Below are 22408 nucleotides of genomic sequence, written 5' to 3' on the forward strand. Positions count from 1 at the left end.
AACAGTTACTTCAAAAATCCCCACTGAATTTAATCCAAGCATTTTAAAATTAAGACATAAATAAATAACAAATAATTCCAAATAAAATCAAAAGTTTTCACATAAAATATTCATTTATCAAATACTTACTTTGTTATGAATAAAGAATTTAAGTGCTTCTTTTGGGTAATCCAGTGTCAACAATGTGTCCAGAAATCGAGGTAGAAAAGGGGTTGGTTGCTCAATAAAAACACCTATTGTTACATTTGGGTGGACCTTTGTTTTATGGCAAACATAAAAACAAATGATTATTAGCATGATTATACTCTAAATTTTATTCAAGCCTTACTCAATTCAACATCACTTGAATATCAGTACAACATCATCTTCTAAGTTTGACTGCCCCACGGCAATTCTCTAACATTTTAAATGCATTTTTGTGGATCCCATCAAAGTAATTTTACTGACTCACACACTGACATTGTGATTTAGGTTAAAGAGGAAACACATTATCATATTTATTATAGGACTATAATTAAGGTTATTCCCTACTCTACTAATTAATGCCTCCTTTACGGTAATCCTAAAAGAAACTTCCTTCAGATCTAAATCTATTCCAACAGCTTCATCTAAGAAGCCAGAATGCAGATTGTGCTTCCCTGCTTGTTTCAATGGCTGGGAAGTTCAATGGTTAATTTGAGACTTTATTTCTATCCTGAACCTTCAATATCATTTTACTGATAGTACTTTATTTTGCTTCATTATTATATTATATATGGAAAGATATTTTCTTTCACTAATATATTTTACCTTGTATCAATTTATATATATATTCTTAATTTCTGTTAGGTAAGTTTTAGAGGATAGTTTATCTTTCACTTATTGCCTGAAGAATTCTGAAACATTCATTATTATCAGTCCTTGTGATAAGCAACATTAAGAAGGAGTGAAAGTTCCTGGCTTGAAGAACTTACAAATGGTGAAGGAAGACAGAAACATAAGTAAATGACCATGTAATAGTATTACTACCAGAACTATATGAAAGATTTTTTTATAATACCTGTTTAAATCCACATCTTAAAACCTGACTTTAGAGATTCTAGATATTTAAATTACAGACAGATTGCAGATTACATTCAGGTGAGTGAAGGAGGTCAAAAGATAAAAATAAAATAAATACATAAATATAGCGCACTATTGAGCAAGAAAAAAAGTTTTTAAATGATAAAAAAAAAATTTAATAAAAATTACAGATTTTTTAAAGTACCATATATGTTAAGTGCTGAATTAGGTTCTTCTCCCCTATCTTTTCACACATGGCACCTCACAAATTCTTGTTATCTGGATTACAACTTAACATTTGTTTGCACTGAAGTACAACTCACACAGTTTTGTAGTTCTTATCAATTCATTAAGAATTCATTATTATCAATTCACCCAGATATTTATTACTAAATCAATAAACAAATACAAACAGCTAAGGACAAAATAAATACCTTCTAGGAGTTCTCAATTTAATAGGGGAAATGAATAAAAACCCCATCAAATGAATAAAACCCCATCAAAGGAAGGGATGCATTTCATTTAAATTTCATAATAACCTTAGAAGTCATTTATTATCCCAAATTTACACATGAGGAAGATGGGATTTAGAAATGTTAAGCAACTCAGAACACATAAATTAGTAGGTAAAGAGATGGGCTTCAAAATGCTAAATCTCCATTATCAATCTAAGCTTATTTTTATATACTAATGATAACAATAGCATAACAGTTACCTATTCCTCAAGGCTTAGCATACCATACATAAAATGTATACATAGAAAATATCATTATATATATATTATATATATATAATTTCATTTAACTCTCCTACCAATCCTCTGAGATAGCCATTATCATTTTACATATAAAGAAACTTACCTATGGCCCACATCTAAGAATATGGTAGCCCTAGATCTTAATTACCCACGCAATTTTAATTTTTTGTCCCTAATGCATAATTACTGCCCAAATAAAACACAGAAGAAATTTATTTTGCATAATAAAATGGTTTTCCTTTCCAACAGTCTATAAAACAAAAAAGCTTAATTTAAGAATCTAGTGATTTACTCCTGTATGCAAAAAATAAAAATAAAAAATTATAAAATAAATATTTTCTATGTTTGTGCCAGAAAGTTTATGTAAAAGCGACCAAACAGATAAAAAATTTTAACTCTCCCTCCAGAAGACATTACTTTGCAATAAAGATTTGGATGAGTTTTTAAATATCTTCATGATGTAGCTTCATTCAGAAATTTTCTGGCTTTCTTTCCAGATAGGAAACAGTTTGTTATTTGAGAGACTGGCCAAAAAGTCTTATTTACAGGTAAAATAGGGCTTATTTTCAAGCTCTATTTAGGAGCTCCTATATGTGTACAAGTTACTCTTTATTCTCCTTTTCAGACTGATAAGAATAGAAACTATTGAATTCAGGAGTTTTAGTGCTTTACAGTGAGAGTATTTTATATTTGTATGGGTCCAGGAGTTATAAGAACTATATTCTAGTGAATTTTTTTTTCTCTACTTATCTGGCATGCTGTAGATACTCAATAAACTTATGGTGAATGAAGGAAAGAATCAGCCTTGATGGAAAAATCATCCCTAGAATCCAACTGTTCATACAAGAGCATTTTTTGGAAGAAAAATGTTACTATAAGATATCCTAAAACTACTCTGGTTGATGAGAGAAGGATGCATAAAACTGTTTTATAAATAAATAATAACATTCAATTGCTCATTTACCCTCAAAGAAAAAGTGACAAACTATAGCTATAACCCTCTATGAAATATAATGTATATATATTATGTATATATGTATGTGTGTGTATATATATATACATCACTATGCCTCACATATAATATGTAGCTGACATCCAGGCAAAATTGCACAGTGGTCAAGATTATAGGGTCTGGAGCCAGACTGCCTAACTTTAAGTCTCACTTCCAACACTTAAAAAAAAAAAAATCATATCCTTAAATAAGTTACTTAATGTGTATGAATCTCAGTTTTCTCATCTGTAGACCTCAGTCAACAGTACTACTGACTTAAGGAAACTGTGAAATTAATATGAGTTGCCATATTAAAACAGTCAGTTATCTAATAATATGTTACTATTTTTTAAATCATCAAATTCAAAAATCAAGCAAAGACAATATTAGTCAATTCAAATACTAAAGCTTTGTAACCATTATTTTCCTCAATGCTTTGATCAACTTAACAGACTAAAATAAAACAATACCACCCAATCATAGCAAGCTAGTAAATATTAACAACCAAGCCCCTTTTACCAAGGTCAATTATTAGCTGGCTTAGTTGGAAATACACAAATCCAGGAATTTTCTGAGTCGTCGTGTTTTAGCTATATACATCCATTATCTACCATATTATCAATACTATAAAATAATGTACCTTTCTTCTTTTACAGATTGTTACATTTCATGGCAATGTCTGTTTTATTACTACATTTCATACAGAGTCAATCCCACTTACATCTACTGCAGACAAGTCAATTGTATCCACGTCACAAACAGTGCAGCCATTATCTTGCGTCCATGCATTAGGAACATAGTTTCCAAAATAATTTAGGAGAATCTAAGTAAAGAAGGAAAACTATATTTAAAAAAGCAAGCCTCTTCCATCAATGTGCTTTCATTATACAAACATCTCTCTGCATTAGGTATATCCCCTTAATAATTCTACTTATTTTTGTCACCTAGAGGTACACAATGAGCAAAGGTCTCTCCAGACTGTGAATTTTAGCAGGGCAACCTTTGCCTAGACATTCCAAAAAATACAGTATAAGTCATAAAGTCATATTATTTCATTATATAAGAAATAATAAGAGATAATAAAGAAGTATGTCAAACAATGAAACAGTTTTAATTGAGCTAATGAGACTTAGCAAAAACAATACATATAAGAGTGGTCATGGGAATAGTAATTTAGTAATAAGATAAATATGCTTAAAGGCTCAGTGCAGACACATACAGTGAATGAAGCAGTGCCATTATGAGCTCTTACTAGCCAGCACCACACAAAACACTGTATATATTTCATCACCAAAAGGCATTAAACTCCTCTGGGAAACTATGCCACCTACTATAATCCAGGCTTCTGGGTAGTGATTCAGGGGCACTGGCTTGGGGAAAAGAGAGCCTGCACACTAAATAGATTAAAATAAATCCTAATTAGAGCCACACCATAAATCCTGTCAATAATAAACTAAGATGAGTGGTAGCTAGAATAAGATGGTGAAGTAGGAAGATCCTGGTCTCACCTTCTCCCACAGATATACCAAATTATTACTACTTCTAGGGAACCATGGCTTGAAGACTAGCAGAAAATATTTTCTACAACTGAAGATAAAATGAAAAAAAAACACAATGAGACAGGAAGAAGAGGCAGAGATGCAGTTTAAGCAGAACCAATGGCCCCAGTAGAACAACTCACAAGCAGAAGGGGTATCACAGCCCCAAAGGTCTTCCCCAAGAAGTGAAGGGCCCAAGGCTGACATAGAGATCCCCATCCTGGGAGACCTGCATGAGGAAGATGAGCCCCATAACATTTGGCTTTAAAGTCAGTGGGGCTCTAGGAAACAGACTGCACTCTTAACAGGCACATGTATAGGCTTATTCTTTCCAAGTCCCAATGCAAAGGCAACCATTAGAAAAGTGACTGGATCATACAAGAAGGAAATCATTTATTAATATTAGGGCATGTGCTTGAGACATAAGGATCTGTTGGAACTTTCTCTGAGTATAAAGGATATGCCAGGTCCCAGTTTCTTGTTTTGTTTTGTTTGTCTCACCGCCTATGTAGCTGAACTGGTGCTGATAGATGCCATCAAACTTGGCCATGGTACCACTTGGCCTACCCCAGGTTTGCCTGCAGATGCAACATAGCCAGCATTCCTCCAAAGTGGCCCACTATCTCTCCAGTCTCAGTAGGCACCCCTGCCCGGCATCAGAGCCCCACTGATGAAGCCCTTCACCCTGCCAGTCCCAGTCGGCACCAGCATATGCCCACAAGCCACCCCAGGAGTATTCAGCCCACAACAATCATGGCCAGGCCTTAACAGCCAGCTGCACTGGGGACCAGCCCTAAACACTAGTACACACACAGAAACTGTAACCCAGCCACAACAGGAAGATGCATGCAGTTCACACAGAGGACAATCCTGGAGTACCTTCCTCTAGTGACCAGAAGGAGCACATCACTGGGCCCCACAGGATACCTTCTACACAAATCACTTGTTAAAGACCAGGAGATACAGCTGCATACATAGAGAAACACAGAGAATTAGGTAAAATGAGACAAAGGAATATGTTCCAAATAAAAGAACAGGACAAAACTGAAGAAAAAGAACAAAACAAAATGCAGATAAACTAGAAACTAGAGGGAACCACCAGCATATCGGATAATACAGAAGAAAGGATCAGCAATCTGGAGGACAGGCTAATGAAAATCACACAATCAACACTGCTAAAAGAAAAAAAGAATTTTTAAAAATAAGGATAGTTTGAGGATTTATGAGACAATAAGAAATGTTCCAACATTTGCAGTATAGAGGTCCCAGAAGGAAAAGAAAGGGACAGAAAACCTATTTAAAGAAATAATGGATGAAAATTCCCCTAAACTGGTGAAGGAAACACATTCAAGTCCAGGAATCCCAGAGAACTCCAAGTAAGGTGAATCCAAAAGGACCTAAACACTATCATTAAAACGTCAGAAGTTAAAGAGAGTATTAAGAGAAAAACAACTTATCACATACAAGGTAAACACCATGAAGTTATCAGCTGATTTTTTCAGTAGGAAATTTACAGGCCAGAAGGAGCGGCATGACTTTCAAAGTACTGAAAGGAAAAACACAACCAAGAACTTCTCTCTGGAAAACTTAATATTTAGGATTAAAAGGGAGGTAAATCACGGCAACAGCTTTTTGGATCCACCTCCTAGAGTAATAAAAATAAAAATAAGAATAAACAAATGGGACCTTATTAAACTTAAAAGCTTTTGCACAGCAAAAGAAACTACAAATAAAAGGAAAGGTAACCCACATAATAAGAGAAAATATTTGCAAACAAAGCGACTGACAAGGGATTAACTTCCAAAATATACAAACATCTCATGCAGCTCAGTATCAAAAAACTAACAACACAATCAGAAGAGCTAAATAGACATTTCTCTAAGGAAGACAGAAAGATGGCCAAAAACCCATGAAAAAAATGTTCAACATCATTAATAATTAAAGAAATAAAAATCAAAACCACAATGAGGTATCACCTCACACCAGTCAGAATAGCTATCATCAAAAAGTCTGCAAATAAGAAATGCTGGAGAGGGTGTAGAAAAAAAGGAACTCTCCTATACTGTTGGTGGGAATGCAAGTTGGTGCAACCATTATGAAGAAGAGTATGGAGGTTCCTTAAAAATCTAAACACAGGACTGCCATGTGATCCAGCAATCCCACTCTTGGGTATATATCAGAAGAAAGGCATGATTCAAAAGATACATGCACCCCAATGTTTACTGCAGCACTACTTACAATAGCCAAGACACTGAAGCAACCTAAATGGCCATCGATAGAGGAATGGATAAAGATGTGGTCCATATATACAATGGAATATTACTCATTCATAATATTACTCATTCATAAGAATGAAATAATGCCAATTGCAGCAACATGGATGGACCCAGAGTTTATCATACTAAGTTAAGTAAATGGGATAGGGCAAGACAAACATCATGTAATATCAGTTATATATGAATCAAAAAAAAATGATACAAATGAACTTATTTACAAAACAGAAACAGACTTCAAAAACAAACTTATGATTACCAAAGGGGAAAGGTGGGGGGAGGGGATGAATTGGGAGTTTTGAATTGGTATATGGATTTTATTATATAGGGAATAGATGGTCAACAGGGACCAGCTGTAGAGCAAAAGAAACTCTACTCAATATTCTGAAATAACCTATATGGGGAAAGAATCTGAAAAAGTATGGATATGTGTATATATACATAACTGAATCACTCTGCTGCACAGGAGAAATTATCACAACATTGTAACTCAACTATATTTCAAAAAAATTTTTAAAAATGAAAAAAGATAATGCAATAAATAAATAAATAGTTTACCAAACAAGATAAAGGTAAAGTAGTTCATCACAACTAAACCAACCTTATAGAAAATGTTAAATGGACTTCTTTAAACAGAAAGGACAAGAACGTAACAAGAAATAACATTATCAAAGAGAAAAATGCCATCAGTAAAGGCAAATACTGTAAAGGTAATGGATCACCAACTCCATAGCTAGTACGAGGTTAAAATTTACAACTAGTCAAATCAAATACATCTACAATAATTACTTAAGGATACACAAAATTAAAAATGTTAAATATGACATTAAAAACAAAATAGGGCAGAAGGGAGTAAAAACATAACACTTTAAGAATAAACTCAAACTTAAGCAATAATTAACCTAAAATAGACTGCTATATAGATAAGTCATTACATAAGAACCTCATGGTAACCATAAACCAAAAACTGATAATACAGTCACAAAAAAGTAAACAGGAAGTAATACAAACATAAAAAGAAAATAACCAAACCACAAGAGAAGAAAATACAGAAGGATAATATGAATAATCAGAAAACAACTAAAAAAAAGTGCAAAAGTACATACCTATCAGTAATTACTTTAAATGTAAATGCACTAAATGTTTCAAATCCAGAAAAGAGGGTAGCTCAATAGATTTTAAAAAGAAGATCCATATACACACTGTCTGTAAGAGACTCACTTCACATCTAATGTCACACAGACTAAAAGTGAGTGGATGGAAAAAGATATTCCACACCATACAAACAGAAAGGAAAAGAGACTAGGGGTAGCAATTCTTATATCAAACAAAACAGACTTGAAAACAATGACTGCAACAAGAGATACTACAAAATGATAAAGCAACAGATCCAACAAAAAGACATAATAATTGTGTGTGTATGTGTGTGTATATCCCTTCCCATACAGGAGTACATAAATACATAAAGCAAATTAACAAACACAAAGGAAGAAATTTTGACAGTAACACAATAATAGCAGAGGATTTTTTTTTTTTTGTCTTTTTAGTGCCGCATCTATGGCATATGAAGGTTACCAGGCTAGGGGTCAAATTGGAGCTACAGCTTCCAGCTTATACCACAGCCACAGCAATGCAGGATCCAAGCCATGTCTGCAACCTACACCACAGCTCACAACAATGTCAGATTCCCAACCCACTGAGCAAGGCCAGGGTTCAAACCCACTTCCTCATGAATACTAGTTGGGTTCATCAAACACTGAGTGACAACGGGAACTCCAATAGCAGAGGACTATTAACACCTCATTTATATCAGTGGACAGATCATACAGTCAAGAAAATCAATAAGACTTGCCTTAAAGAACATGTTAGATAAATAACTCAATGGATCTATATAGAAAAGCTAAGCAATATGCTACTAAACAACCAACAAGTGACAAAGAAATCCAAGAGGAAATCAAGAAATATCTGACAAATGAAAATGGAAACACAATGATCCAAAATATGTGGGATGCAGAAAAAAAATAGTTCTAAAAGAGACATATATATAGTGATAAAGGCCTACCTCAGGAAACCAGAGAAAAAACATACAATATAACCTTATGCCTAAAGGAACTAGAACAAGAACAAACAAAACCCTGGAGTTCCCGTTGTGGCGCAGTGGTTAACGAATCCGACTAGGAACCATGAGGTTGCGGGTTTGATCCCTACCCTTGCTCAGTGGGTTAAGGATCTGGTGTTGCCGTGAGCTGTGATGTAGGTTGCAGACACGGCTTGGATCCCGCGTTGCTGTGGCTCTGGTGTAAGCCAGTGGTTACAGCTCCAATTCGACCTCTAGCCTGGGACCCTCCATATGCCGTGCGAGCAGCCCTAGAAAAGGCAAAAAAAGACAAAAAAAAAGGAACAAAACTCCAAGTTAGTAGAAGTGACGAAATGATAAAAACAAAAGAAATAAATGAATATTTCTTCAAACAATAGAAAAAAATTTAATACAACTAAAAGCTGGTTCTTTGAAATGATAAACAAAATCAATAAACCTTTAGCCAGACTCTTCTACAAAATAAAGGAAACCCAAATCAACGAAACAAGAAATAAAAAGGAAGTTTAAAAGGACACCACAAAAGTACAAAGCACCATAAGAAATTATTAGAATTATATGCCAACAAATTGGATAACCCAGAAGAAATGGATAAATTCCTAGAAACATACAGGCATACCTCAGAGATACTACTACAGGTTTGGTTTCAGATTACCACAATATAACATATATTTTTGTAAAGAAAGTCACACAAGTTTTTCAGCTTCCAACTTCATATATCAGTTTTGTTTACACAATAATGTCATCTATTAAGTGCAATAGCATTGTGCCTAAAAAAAAAAGTACATAACTTACTTTAAAAACAATATATTGCTACGAAATGCTGTCATCTGAGCCTCCAGTGATTCATAATCTTTTTGCCGGTTGAGGGTCCTGTCTTAGAGGTGATGGCTGCTAACTGATCAGGGTGGCGTTTGCTGAAGGATGAGGTGTCTGGCAATTACTTAAGACAATAATGGTGTTTGCCACACCAATTAGTTCTTACTTTCACAAATGATTTCTTTGTAGCATGCAATGCTGTTTAATGGCATGTTCTTTCAAAATTGGAGTAAAGGTTTCAAGTCATGCTGCTGCTTTATCAGCTACATTTAGTAATATTCTAAATCCTTTGTTGTCAGTACAACAATTGATAATGTTCACCATTTTGTATGGCTAAAGTTCACAGTTCCTCAAAACAATTACAATAGTAATATCAAAGATCACATATCACCATGGTTGATAACTGATCACAAATCAGCATAACAAATATAATAATAATGAAAAAGTCTGAAATACTATGACAATTACCAAAATTGACACAGACACACAAAGTGAGCAAATGCTATTGGGAAAACGGCACCAATAGATTGCTTGGTTCACAGTTGCTACAAATCTTCAATCTGTAAAAACCATAGTATCTGTGAAGTGCAATAAAACAAAGCACAACAAAATGAGGTATACCTATATATTCTTCCAAGAATGACCAAAAAGTTATAAAAAAAAAAATCAACAGAGACTGATTACTAGCAAGGCAATTGAATCAAACACCTAAAAACTCCTAACAAATAAACGTCCAGAGTCAGATAGCCTCATGAATGAAGTCTACCAAAGATTCTTCTCAAACTATTTCAAAAAACTGAAGAGAAAGGAATATTTCCAAACTCATTTTATATGGCCATCATTAATTACCCTGATAACAAAACCAGACAAAGACACTACAAAAAAAGAAAATTACAGGTGATTATTCTGATGAACATAAATATAATAATCTTCAACAAAATATCAGTAAACCAAATTCAACAATATATTAAAAGTATCATAACTCATGATCAAGTGGGATTAATCTAGGGATGCGAGAATGGTTCACAATATGCAAATCACTTAATGTGATACACTGCATTAACAAAATTAAGGATAAAAATCACATAATTATCTCAATGAATGCAGAAAAAACTTTTGACAACATTTAATATCCAGTTCTAATAAAATCTCCCAACAAAGTGGTTATAAAAGAAACATACCTCAACATAATAAAGACCATATATGACAAACTCACAGCTAATGTCTAACTCAATGATGAAAAGCTGAAAGCATTTCCTCTAAGATGAGGAAGACAAGGATGCCTACTATCCCCATTTTTATTTTTTAATTATTTTTTGTCTTTTTTAGGGGTACACTCTTGGCATATGGAGGTTCTCATGCTAGGGGTCAAATCAGAGCCATAGCCACAGCAATGCTAGATCTAGGCTGTATCTGCAACCTACACCACAGCTTATGCAATGTCAAGTCCTTTAACCCACTGAGCGAGGCCAGGGATCAATTCCACATCCTCATGGATACTAGCAGGGTTCTTAACCCACTGAGCCACAATGGGACACCATGAGCCACAATGGGAATTTATCCCCATTTTTATTCAACATAATTTGGAAGTCCTTGCCAAATTAGGCAAGAAGAGAAATAAAGGTAGAAATAAAAGTCATCCAAATTATAAAGGAAGAAGTAAAACTGCCACTGTTGCAGATGATATGATACTATGTATAGAACACCCCAAATACTCCAGAAAAAAACATATTAGATCTACCAAAATGTGTTCAGTAAAGTTGAAGAACACAAACAACATACAAAAATCTGTTTCTATACATTAAAAATGATCTATCAAATTTTTAAAAATCCATTTTCAATTTTATCAGGAAGAATAAATTAATTAGGAATAAATTTAACCAAGGAAGTAAAAAATTTGTACTATGTCAACTGTAAGACATTGGTGAAAGAAACTGAAGAAGACACAAGTAAATGAAAAGATAATGTGTGCCCACAGATTGGAAGAACTAATATTGTGAAAATGTCCATACTACCCAAAGCTATCTCCAGATTCATCACAATCCCTGTCAAAATACTCACGACATTTTTCACGGAACTAGGACAAATAATCATAAAATTTATACAGAACCACAAAAGAGACCAAATAGCTAAAGCAATCTTTAGAAAGAAGAACAAAAAGTATCTTGCTGAAAGTATCTTGCTCCCTGATTTCAAACTATACTACAAAGGTACAGTAATCAAAACAGTATGTTACTGGCATGAAAACAAACACATAGATGAACTGAACAGAACAATGAGCCCAGAAATAAATCTATCATTATGTGGTTAATCATCTATAAAGAAAGCAAAGATGTACAATGAGAAAAGACAGCCTATTTAATGTTGGGAAAACTGAACAAATACATGCAAAAGAATCAAACTGGACTATTTTCTCATACCATATACAACAGTCAATTCACAATAGATTAAAAACTTAAATGTAAGACCTGAAACAATTAGACTTCCAGTAGAAAACATAGGTAGCACTTTTGACAATGATCTTAGCAATATTTTTTGGGATATGTCTCCTCAGGCAAGGGAAACAAAATAAAAATAAACAAATGGGATTAAATCAAATTATAAAGCTTTTATACAGTGAAGGAAACTACTATTAACAAAACAAAAAAAGCCATCTACTAAATGTGAGAAGATATTAGTAAATGATATATACAATAAGGGGTTAGTATCCAAAATATACAAAGAACTCATACAACCCAACATAAAAAAAAAAAAAACAATGAAATATGGACAGAAGACCTGAATGGATATTTTGCCAAAGAGGACATACAAATGGCCAACAGACACATGAAAAGATGCCCAACATAAACATCAGGGTGGTGCAAATCAAAACCACACTGAGATATCACTGCACATCTGTTACAATGGCTATTATGGAAAAGACAACAAATAAGTATTGTCAAGGATGTGGAAAAAGGGGAACCCTCATGCAATGTTGATGGAAATGTAAACTGGCACAGCCATTATGGAAAACAGTATGGAAGTCCCTCAAAAAAACTAAAAATAAAACTATTATATGATCCAGCAATTCCATTTCTGGATATTTTTTCCAAGAAACAAAAACACTAATTCAAAAAGATATATGTACCCCCTATGTTCACTGCAGCATTATTTACAACAGCCAGGATACAGAAGCAACCTAAGTGTCCACTGGTAGTTGAATGTATAGAGAAACTGTGATACATATATAAAAGGGAATATTACTCAGCTATAAAAAATAATGAAATCTTGCTATCTTTCAGTTACGTGGATAAACCTATAGGGTTTTATTCAAAGTGAAATAAGTCAGACAGTGAAAAATAAATGCCATATGATTTCACTTAGATGTGAAATCTAAAAAATAAATGAACAAACCTAACAAATTAGAAACCAAAGATACAGAGAACAAACAGGTGGTTGCCAGAGGGGATGAGAGTGGTTTGATAAAAGAATTAGTGAGAGAGATTATGAGGTACAAACTTCTAGTTACAAAATAAATGAGGTATTGTGAGACATGTTTCTACAATATTTTCTTAGCCTCTTTGCTTCTATATTCTATGCTGAAAACTCCATCTTGTCCTGCTTTACTTTACCCCATCTTCCTGCTTGAAAAACAGTCACAGTGCTGGTAAATGACTTAAGCTTAAGAACAAAGACCTAACGGCATAAGTTATTCATAGGATCAGCTGAATGAGGACATAATGTGTTGGTCTAGGCACACTGGACCTGTGCAGATAGGCATGCCCTTTGCACAAGCATGCTATGTCCTCTAAAGAACAAGAGGAAGATGAGCCTCATGGCCCCAAGGGGTTTATGAGGGGTCATTAGCAGGATATGCATTAGCAAGGAGAACGGAGAGGTGCAAACCTAGGCATACTGAGTTGCTGCAGATATAGGCAGCTGTCTGCATAAACACACAGAATGCTATGCATAGATAGCTGATGCCAAGCCTCCTCAATGCTAATGATTGTTAAATGCCTATAGGTCAGAATAAAAGCTTAATCAGCAACTGGCTATGAGACTTTTAAAATAACTTAAAAAAACCTGTATCCTGCACCTACAACCCCCTCCTCACTTGACCTAATCCTCAAGAGCACAATAAAAGCAGAGTGGTTTCTTGAGGCAGCGCTCCTGTCCCTGAGACCTTGAGTCCCCCGTTTCCCACCTTTACTTAAGATAAATGTCTCTGTGTCTTGTTTCATGTTAACTTTTTTCCTTAAGTTTCACAGCATGCATTCCGTTCTTCAGCCCTCACCCGTTGAGCTGGTCTCGGCAATGAGGCATGGGTATGAAATAAGCAGTATGGAGAATATAGTCAATAATAACATAGTATCTTTTATGGTGACAAATGATAATTAGATTTTATAATTATAGACATATTGAATCTCTATGTTTTACACCAGGCACTAACATACTGTTTCAGGCAATTATACTTCAAAAACAAACAGAGGAGAGGAAATTGGATCGAAGGTAACCAAAAGGTAACACCTTCCAGCTATAAAATGAATAAGTACTAGGAATACAATCTATGTGATAAATATAATTAATAATGCTGTGTTACATATGAAAGTTGTTAAGAGAATAAATCCTAAGAGTTCTCATCACATGGAAAAAACTTTTGCTCTTTTTCTTTAATTTTTTATCTGTATGAGATGATGGGTTTACTAAACTTTTTCTGGTAATTATTTCATGATGTATGTAAGCCAAATCATTATGCTGTATACTTTAAACTTACACAGTGCTATATGTCAATTATATCTCAATAAAACTGTTAGAGAAAAAATAAAGTGCAATATTGCATTCTGCCTACCCCTTTTAGAACTCTCAGAGCCTCTCTGGGTCTTATCACCTCCTCTCTTTAAACATCTGCTGATATTCATTTTATCTGTAAAATCTGAGTCCATGCACGTGTTTTAGATTTAGGAAAAGTGAGGGAAGATGGTGAGAGAGAGAAAGATAAACACTCTAAGATATGCTGTGAGCCCTCAAAAAAAAAAAATTTTTTTTTTGTCTTTTCTAGCACTGCACCTGTGGCATATGGAGGTTCCCAGGCTAGGGGTCTAATCAGAGCTGCACCACAGCCTACACCACAGCCCCAGCAACATGGAAACAAGCCGTGTCTGCAACCTACACCACAACACCGGATCCTTAACCCACTGAGCAAGGCCAGGGATCGAACCCGCAAATTTATGGTTCCTAGTCAGATTCGTTAACCACTGAGCCATGATGAGAACTCCAAAAAAATTTTTTTTAATATGTCTAGAGTGAATATATTAGGGAAAATTCTGCCAATCCTAAAATAAATTACTAAACATTCTACTTCAGTTCTAATACTTGTAGTGGTATAAACACTCATAGTTTTTCGTTTTCTTTTTTTTTATTATTTCTTCTCACAGAATATAATTTACTGAACACATTGAAGCTATAGCAAACTACCTTTGGCTATAATTTATATTACTGTTAGAAGGAAGCACCTAAAATTCTCATTATGTTTATATAATCATTAATTTTTCCTTGAAAAGATGAGATAACTCAGAAGAAAAAAAGTTTATACATTACATATGATAGTCAATAATGTACAGAAGTGCCAGTTGAATTTTTCTGACTTCTTAATATCCTTAATATAAAGGATCTTATGGTACAGAATATCTGAGGAAATTAGTTCAGTACCATTTTACCAATTCCTCTCAAATATTTAGGATTCCAACTATTTCTATTATCCTAAGTATTTTTATATTCTATTTTACTAAAACTGAAACAAATGCTAATGAACAAAGTACAGTATCAATTACAATGAAAAAGCTTTGTGTTATACAGATATTGTAAGTAGTTACATTATTCTGTATAGCTCAATCAGAAGGCACGGAAAATTAAGTCATTCAGGAAACAAATTGAAGGCAGGAAATATGTAGTTATGACATTTATTAATATGTCAATAGTCAGTGTGACCATTTTAACATGCCTCTCTAATAGAAACAAAAATGTTACTGTTGTCAAACTACAAATGTAAACATTAACTATTCATGTTCTCTATACATTATGGTTTTGAAGGAAGAAAATAAAGACAGTCATGTGAAAATGGGCCCTCCATTAAGCATTATTTATAAAAGGAATTTTTTTAAGGGAAATATACAATTTTTCTTTAAATATCCTGAAAAGAACTTTTTTAAAGAAAGAAAGGGAAAAAAAATCCCTCCAAATAGTTGGACATATCTTAAATGCCCATTTATACATAAAGACTGGAACCTTCCTCATCTCTGAAATCTCATAAAAAATTAAAGATTTCACGAGTTATTGATCAGTGTATTAGAACCCCTATGTGAATAGGAAAATGATCAATATTTTTAAAAGTTAGAGCCTAAAAGGCATTACATTTAGTTTTCAGAAATAAAACGTTATAACTTTTCTACTTTTTACTTTTTACCTCAGTTTTATTTTCACAGATAATTAAGACTGGAAACCTCCCTCTTTTGGATTTCTCTTCATGCAGGCAGAGGTTATCCACCACCGCCACTCTGCCATCTGTTTTCTTCATTAAAAACAGCAGACATTTATGCTGGCAGCTTTGGAAGGTGCAGAAAACTGCTTATGCAGTTAGGCTGTTCCGGGCAGTCCCCAGCTACTAGGTGGTAGTGTTTTCCTGATACTTCTTTCACAATATCAAAATGTTTCCAAGGGTGATGTCATGTCATTGGCGAGAAACTTTTCCAACCAAATTTTTTTCTTTTTTCTTTCTTTTTTTTTTCAAGTCATCCAATTATTCAAGGTCATAGTGACCTAAACACTGAGGTTTGTATGTACAAAATCAAAGTCCCTATTTTTACTGCAAATCAAATACATTTCAGAAATGACTTGTTTTCGTGGGCAAATTAGGTTATGTGCTCTTGTTATGTTTAATTTTTTTTTGGTATAAAAATACCACCGATTGCAGAGTTTCCACGGTGCCTGAGAGGAAAAGAACCTGACTAGTATCCATGAAGATGTGGGTTCAATCCCTGGCCCTCAGTGGGTAAAGGATATGGAATTGCCATGAGTTGTGGTGTAGGCTGCAGATGTGGTTCAGGTCTGGCATTGCTGTGCTTGTGATATAGGAATTTCCATACACCGCAGGTGTGGCCATCAAAAAAAAAAAAAAATTCCAATTTCACAGTGACTGCCGTAAGTATATTATTTGATATTTAAAAAGAAAAAAAGTATGGATTAAAAAAGCACCTTATTATGTGTTACTACAATAAATAAGTTTCAAGGAAAAAAGTAAAATTTCAAACCAGAAGTCATAGTTTCTATCTAAAAGCTGATTTATATTAGATTTTATCTGGACGAGCATGAAAATAATTATGTAGAATAAATACAAAAATGTTTCAAATAAAATGTTAATTAAAAAGCACAGAGTTATTTATACATTATTATGAAAACAAATGAAAAATATGATTGCTCATAGATAAATACTACAAGAACATAATTCTGAAATCAATTATGAATTAAAATGACATAAGAGATAGTGGGGTTATAAGTCAATTGTTTTCCCTAATAGCATGAGATCTAGAGAAAGTAGCTAATGAAGAAATGAGCTCATCTTTCATACTTTGGTCTATAAACACATTATAATGATGTATCATTTACAGATTATGCATGTTTTTAAGTTAAAAAAGCATAAATGTTAGCATTTTGTTCAACGTTATGGCTCAAAAACCAATGACATTATAACCATCCCTTATTAAATTAAAATAATAATTAAATGTTAAATTATAAAATATATAAAAATCATTTCATCTTCTGCAATGGTTAAATAAAAAGGGTATATCTAAAAAGAGTAATCTGGGCGGGATCAATACAGGGAAAGAGTAAGACATGGTGCTCACCTTCTTCCACAAACACATTTATAAAAACCACCTACATGTAGAAAAATCAGCATAAAACATCTAATGAACACTGGCAGAAGACAGCAAACCTCCAAAAAGGGCAAGAAACCCTCCAAATAACTAGGTATAACAAAAGGGAAAAAAGAGATAGATTTAAAAAAAAAAAAAAAGAAGGAACCAGGAAGGGACTAGCACTCCTGAGAGGGAACTCTGAAAGAGGAAAGGAACCTGCACCCTGGGAAATTACCTAACTGACAGGAAGATTAGCCAAGATGGAGGGACCTCAAAGACTCAGAGAAAAGTATAACAGCCAGACTGAGAGAAAAGCAAAGAGAGAGCAAGATAAACCATCAGTACCACAACACCTGGACACCATAGCCTGAAACATTTGGGCCAGGGCTGGGCTGCAGAGGTCAGTTCCAGGGAGGACTAGGGTTGGCTCTGTAGAGACAGCCTGATGGGCTAGGCAGTAGTACACCACAGGTTAGGGATGGAGTGCCACAGCCAGGGGAACCCAGGAAGAGGCTTGTGCCCGCAAGAGAAGCCATTACCACGATTACTGGGGAGGGTGAAAGGAGGAGGAGTGGAGAGACATAGGAACAGCCTTCTCTGTGCGTCTGTTGGGTTCTCAGGGAAGGGGGTGTCTCTTGCACAGGCTATGGGTGGCAGGGTGCCTCTTGAGCAGGCTAAGTGTGGTATGGCACCTCTGGCATGGACTAAGGGAAGTGAAGCACCTCTTGCATGGGCTATGGGTGGTGGAAGCAAACCGCCACAGCTATCCCAGACTCCAGAGGTAGGCATTACCTGCCACAACTAGGGGTCCATAAACAACCATCATCTTCAGCCCAAGTCACCTCAGAAGTCTGCATAGAGGAGGGCACTGAAATCAAGCATGACCATAGTTGCTCTCACTCCCCAGGGAATACACATGCCCTGCTGAAGCTAATGCCAAAAACTCTGGGAGACGAATACACCTGCCTGAGGGTCACTGCACTTACCAGGGCCCTTCACCAGGAGCAACCTGCACCACTTCCCCACAATTCATCACCACTGTCAAGGGCCTAGCAACCAGGCACTGGCTACTCGCCCTGCCCATTGCCTCCATCTTCCTGGAAGCACATGCAGGCCACTTATCAGCACCCCTAATAAAGGGGATAACAGCCTGACACACAGAGAAAACAGAAAGCAAGCATCCAAACCAAAAACAGCCCTCAAGCAAAAAATAATGATGATGATGATAAAAATAATATAAGCCCTCACCAAATAGCCAGAAGCACTCTCACATATAAATAGTCTTCCAAGACTACAGTAGTTGTTTCCCTAAGTACAGATAATAAGAAAAATATAAGCAAAATGAAGAAGGTCAGGAACCCATTCCCAGTTAAAAGAACAGGAGAATTCCCCTGAATGAGCAAAGAATGAAACAGATTTCTGCAGTCTCCCAGACACCAAGTTCAAAAGGAGAAAGTGAAAATATTGAAGGAATTAAGAGTGAATATGAAGAATTAAGAGCAAATACAAACAGTAATGAAGATTACTTTAGAAAGGAATTAGAAAATAAAAGGAGAAGCCAAGAAAAATTAGAAAATTAATATGCAGAGATGCAATCTGAGTTAAAGGCTCTGAAGAGCAGAATGAATAATGCAGAGGAATGAATTAGTGACTTGGAAGAGAGAATAATGGAAATCATGCAGTCAGGACAGCAGAAAGAAAACCAAATGAAAAACAATGAAAGAAATATGAGCAGTCTATAGGACAATATAAAGAGGGCCAATCTATGCATAACAGGGATTCCACAGGAGAAGAAAAAGAAAACGTGATCGAAAATATATTTGAAGAAATTAAGGTTGAACTGAGAACTTTCCAAATCTAAAGGAAAAGTGAACAAAATACAGGAAGCAAAGAAGTCCCCAAACAAGTCGAACCCCAATAGGCCCACACCAAGACATGTTATAATAAAAATGACAAAAAGTAAAGATAAGGGGAGGACTCTAAAAGCAGCAAGGGAAAAAAAAAAGAGTTAATTATAAGGGAACCACCATAAGGCTATCAGTTGATTTATCTACAGAAACACTATGGGCCAGAAGAGAGTGGCAAGATATATTCAAACTTCTAACAGGGAAAAATCTGCAGCCTATAATACTCTACCCAGAAAGAATAGTGTTTAAAATAGAACAGGAAATAAAGAATTTCTCCAACAAACAAAAACTAAGAGTACAGAAATAATAAACCCATTCTAAAAGAAATACTGAAAGGTCTTCTATTAAAAAAAAAAAAAAAAGAAGTCAGAGTTCTCGTCATGGTTCATGGTTAACAAATCTGACTAGGAACCATGAGGTTGCAGGTTCAATCCCTGGCCTCACTCAGTGGGTTAAGGATCTGGTGTTGCCATGAGTTGTGGTATAGGTTGCAGATGTGGCTCAGACCCCGCACTGCTGTGGCTGTGACATAGGCCAGTGGCCACAGCTCTGATTAGACCCCTAGTCTGGGAACCTCCAAATGCTGTGGGTGTGGCCCTAGAAAATACAAAAAAAAAGAAGAAGAAGAAGTAAAGAGTGAGAAGAAATAGGATGGAGGAAATCACAGTTGGAAAGAAAGTAATCACTTAAATAAGCCAGTATACAGAACTAAAAGAAAAAAAAAAAGCTATTGTAAAAGTGATGATAAACACAAAGAACAGCAAAAGAATAAACATGAATATATTAAAAAAGGATGTCAAAGCCATAAAATGTGGGGAAGGAAAGTAAGAAAACATAGACTCTTTTTTCTTTTCTAGAATATGTTTGAGCCTATATTGCTATCAAGCTAAAGCAAGTAGATACAGGAGGTTAACATACTTGAAAAACAGGGAAACCACAAATTAAAACCAAACAATACATTTACAAAAACTAAAAAGAAGAGGACACAAGCATAAAATAAATCACTCAACCAAAAAAAGAAAGGAACAAAAGAGAACATAGAATCAACTGGAAAACAAGTTTTAAAATGGCAATAAATAAATATTTAGCAATAATTACCTTAAAAGACAATTAATAGACACAGAGTGGCAGACTGGATTAAAAAAACAGGAGCCTACAATATGCTGTCTACAAGAGATTCACTTTAGGGCAAAGGACAAATATAAACTGAAAGCAAGAGCATGTAAAAATATACTGCATGCGAATGTAAAAGACAGGAAAGCAGGAGTTGCAATACTTATATGACAAAATAGACTTTAAAATGAAGGCTATAAAGAAAGACAAAGAAGGACACTATTTAATGAAAAAAGAATCCTTTCAAGAAGAGGATATTAACAATCGTCAATATACATTCACCTAATATAGGACCACCCAGATACATACAAGAAATACTAACAGATATAAAAAAAGAAATTGATGGAAATACAATAATGGAGACTTTAACATCCAACTCACATCAGTAGACAGATCCTCTAGATAGAAAATCAATAAGACAAGAGAGATTCTAAATGACACAATAGAAAAGTTAGACTTAATTGACATTTTCAGGACATTACATACAAAAAAATCAGAATATACATTCTTTTCAAGTACACATGGAAAATTCTCAAGTACAGACCACATACTGAGGAACAAAAATAACCTCAACAAATTTGAGTATAGAAATTATTTCAAGCATCTTCTCTGACCACAATGGCATGAAAATAGAAATCAAGCATAGGAAAAGAAATGAGAAAAAACTGACAACATGGAGACTAAACAACATGCTACTAAAAAACCAATGGGTCAATGAGGAAATCAAAAAAGAAATTAACAAATACTTTGAGACAAATAATAATGAAAACACAACCATCCCAAATCTATGGGATGCTGCAAAAGCAGTACTTAGAGGGAAGTTCATAGCCATACAATAGGCCGTCCTCAAAAAAGATGAAAAATCTCAAATCAACAACTTTAACCTACCACCTAAAAGAATTAGAAAAAGAAGGACAAACAAAACCTAAATTCAGCAGAAGGAAGGAAATCATAAAGATCAGAGAGTAATGGAGTTCCATTATGGCTCAGTGGTTAATGAACCCAACTGTGATACATGAGGATGCGGGTTTGATCCCTGTCCTCATTGATGGGTTAAGGATCTGGTGTTGCCATGAGCTGTGGTGTAGGTGGCAGACTTGGCTCCAATCCCACATTGCTGTGGCTGTGGCTGTGGCATAAGCCAGCAGCTGTAGCTCCAATTTGACTCCTACCCAGGGAAACTTCATATGCCACAGGTGCTGAATGAAATAAAGATTCAAAAAAACAACAGAAAAAAATCAATAAAACCAAGAGCTGGTTCTTTGAAAGGGTAAATAAAATTGATAAACCTCTAGCCATTCACCAAGAAGAAGAAAGAACCCAAATGAACAAATTAAGAAATGAAAAAGGAGAAATCTCGATGGATACTGCAGAAATACAAAAAATCTTAAAAGAATACTATGAACAATTATATGCCAACAAATTTGACAACCTAGAAGAAATGGACCACTTTCTAGAGACATACAGCCTGCCAAATCTGAATCAAGAAGAAATATAAAACGATGGGACCTAATCAAACTGAAAAGCTTTTGCACAGCAAAGGAAACCAAAAAGAAACCAAAAAGACAACTTCCAGAATGGGAGAAAATAGTTTCAAATGATGCAACCCACAAGGGATTAATCTCTAGAATATATAAACAACTTATACAACCCAACAGCAAAAAAGCCAATCAACCAATGGAAAAATGGGCAAAAGACCTGAATAGACATTTCTCCAAAGAAGATATACAGATGGCCAACAAATACATGAAAAAATGCTCAACATCACTGATTATAAGAGAAATGCAAATCAAAACTACCATGAGATATCACCTCACACCAGTCAGAATGGCCATCATTAATAAATCCACAAATAACAAGTGCTGGAGGGGCTGTGGAGAAAAGGGAACCCTCCTACACTGTTGGTGGGAATGTAAACTGGTACAGCCACTATGGAGAACAGTTTGGAGATACCTTAGAAATCTATACATAGAACTTCCATA

General features: G+C 34.8%; 1 protein-coding gene across 2 annotated transcripts in view; it reads right to left on the minus strand.

Annotated features, from left to right (window-relative positions):
• Nucleotides 1–22408, minus strand: part of PLOD2 (procollagen-lysine,2-oxoglutarate 5-dioxygenase 2) — a 111496-nt gene that overhangs the window by 21034 nt on the left and 68054 nt on the right. For both annotated transcript variants that reach the window (XM_047784133.1, XM_047784143.1), the window contains exons 8-9: nt 3511–3612; nt 130–255 (exon numbers count right to left, since the gene is read on the minus strand). In XM_047784133.1, coding sequence (XP_047640089.1) covers nt 130–255; nt 3511–3612 — 228 coding nt within the window. The remainder of the gene's footprint in view (nt 1–129; nt 256–3510; nt 3613–22408) is intronic.

The sequence above is a fragment of the Phacochoerus africanus genome, chromosome 1 (assembly GCF_016906955.1).
Source record: "Phacochoerus africanus isolate WHEZ1 chromosome 1, ROS_Pafr_v1, whole genome shotgun sequence".
In the NCBI taxonomy this organism is placed as follows: Eukaryota; Metazoa; Chordata; class Mammalia; order Artiodactyla; family Suidae; genus Phacochoerus; species Phacochoerus africanus.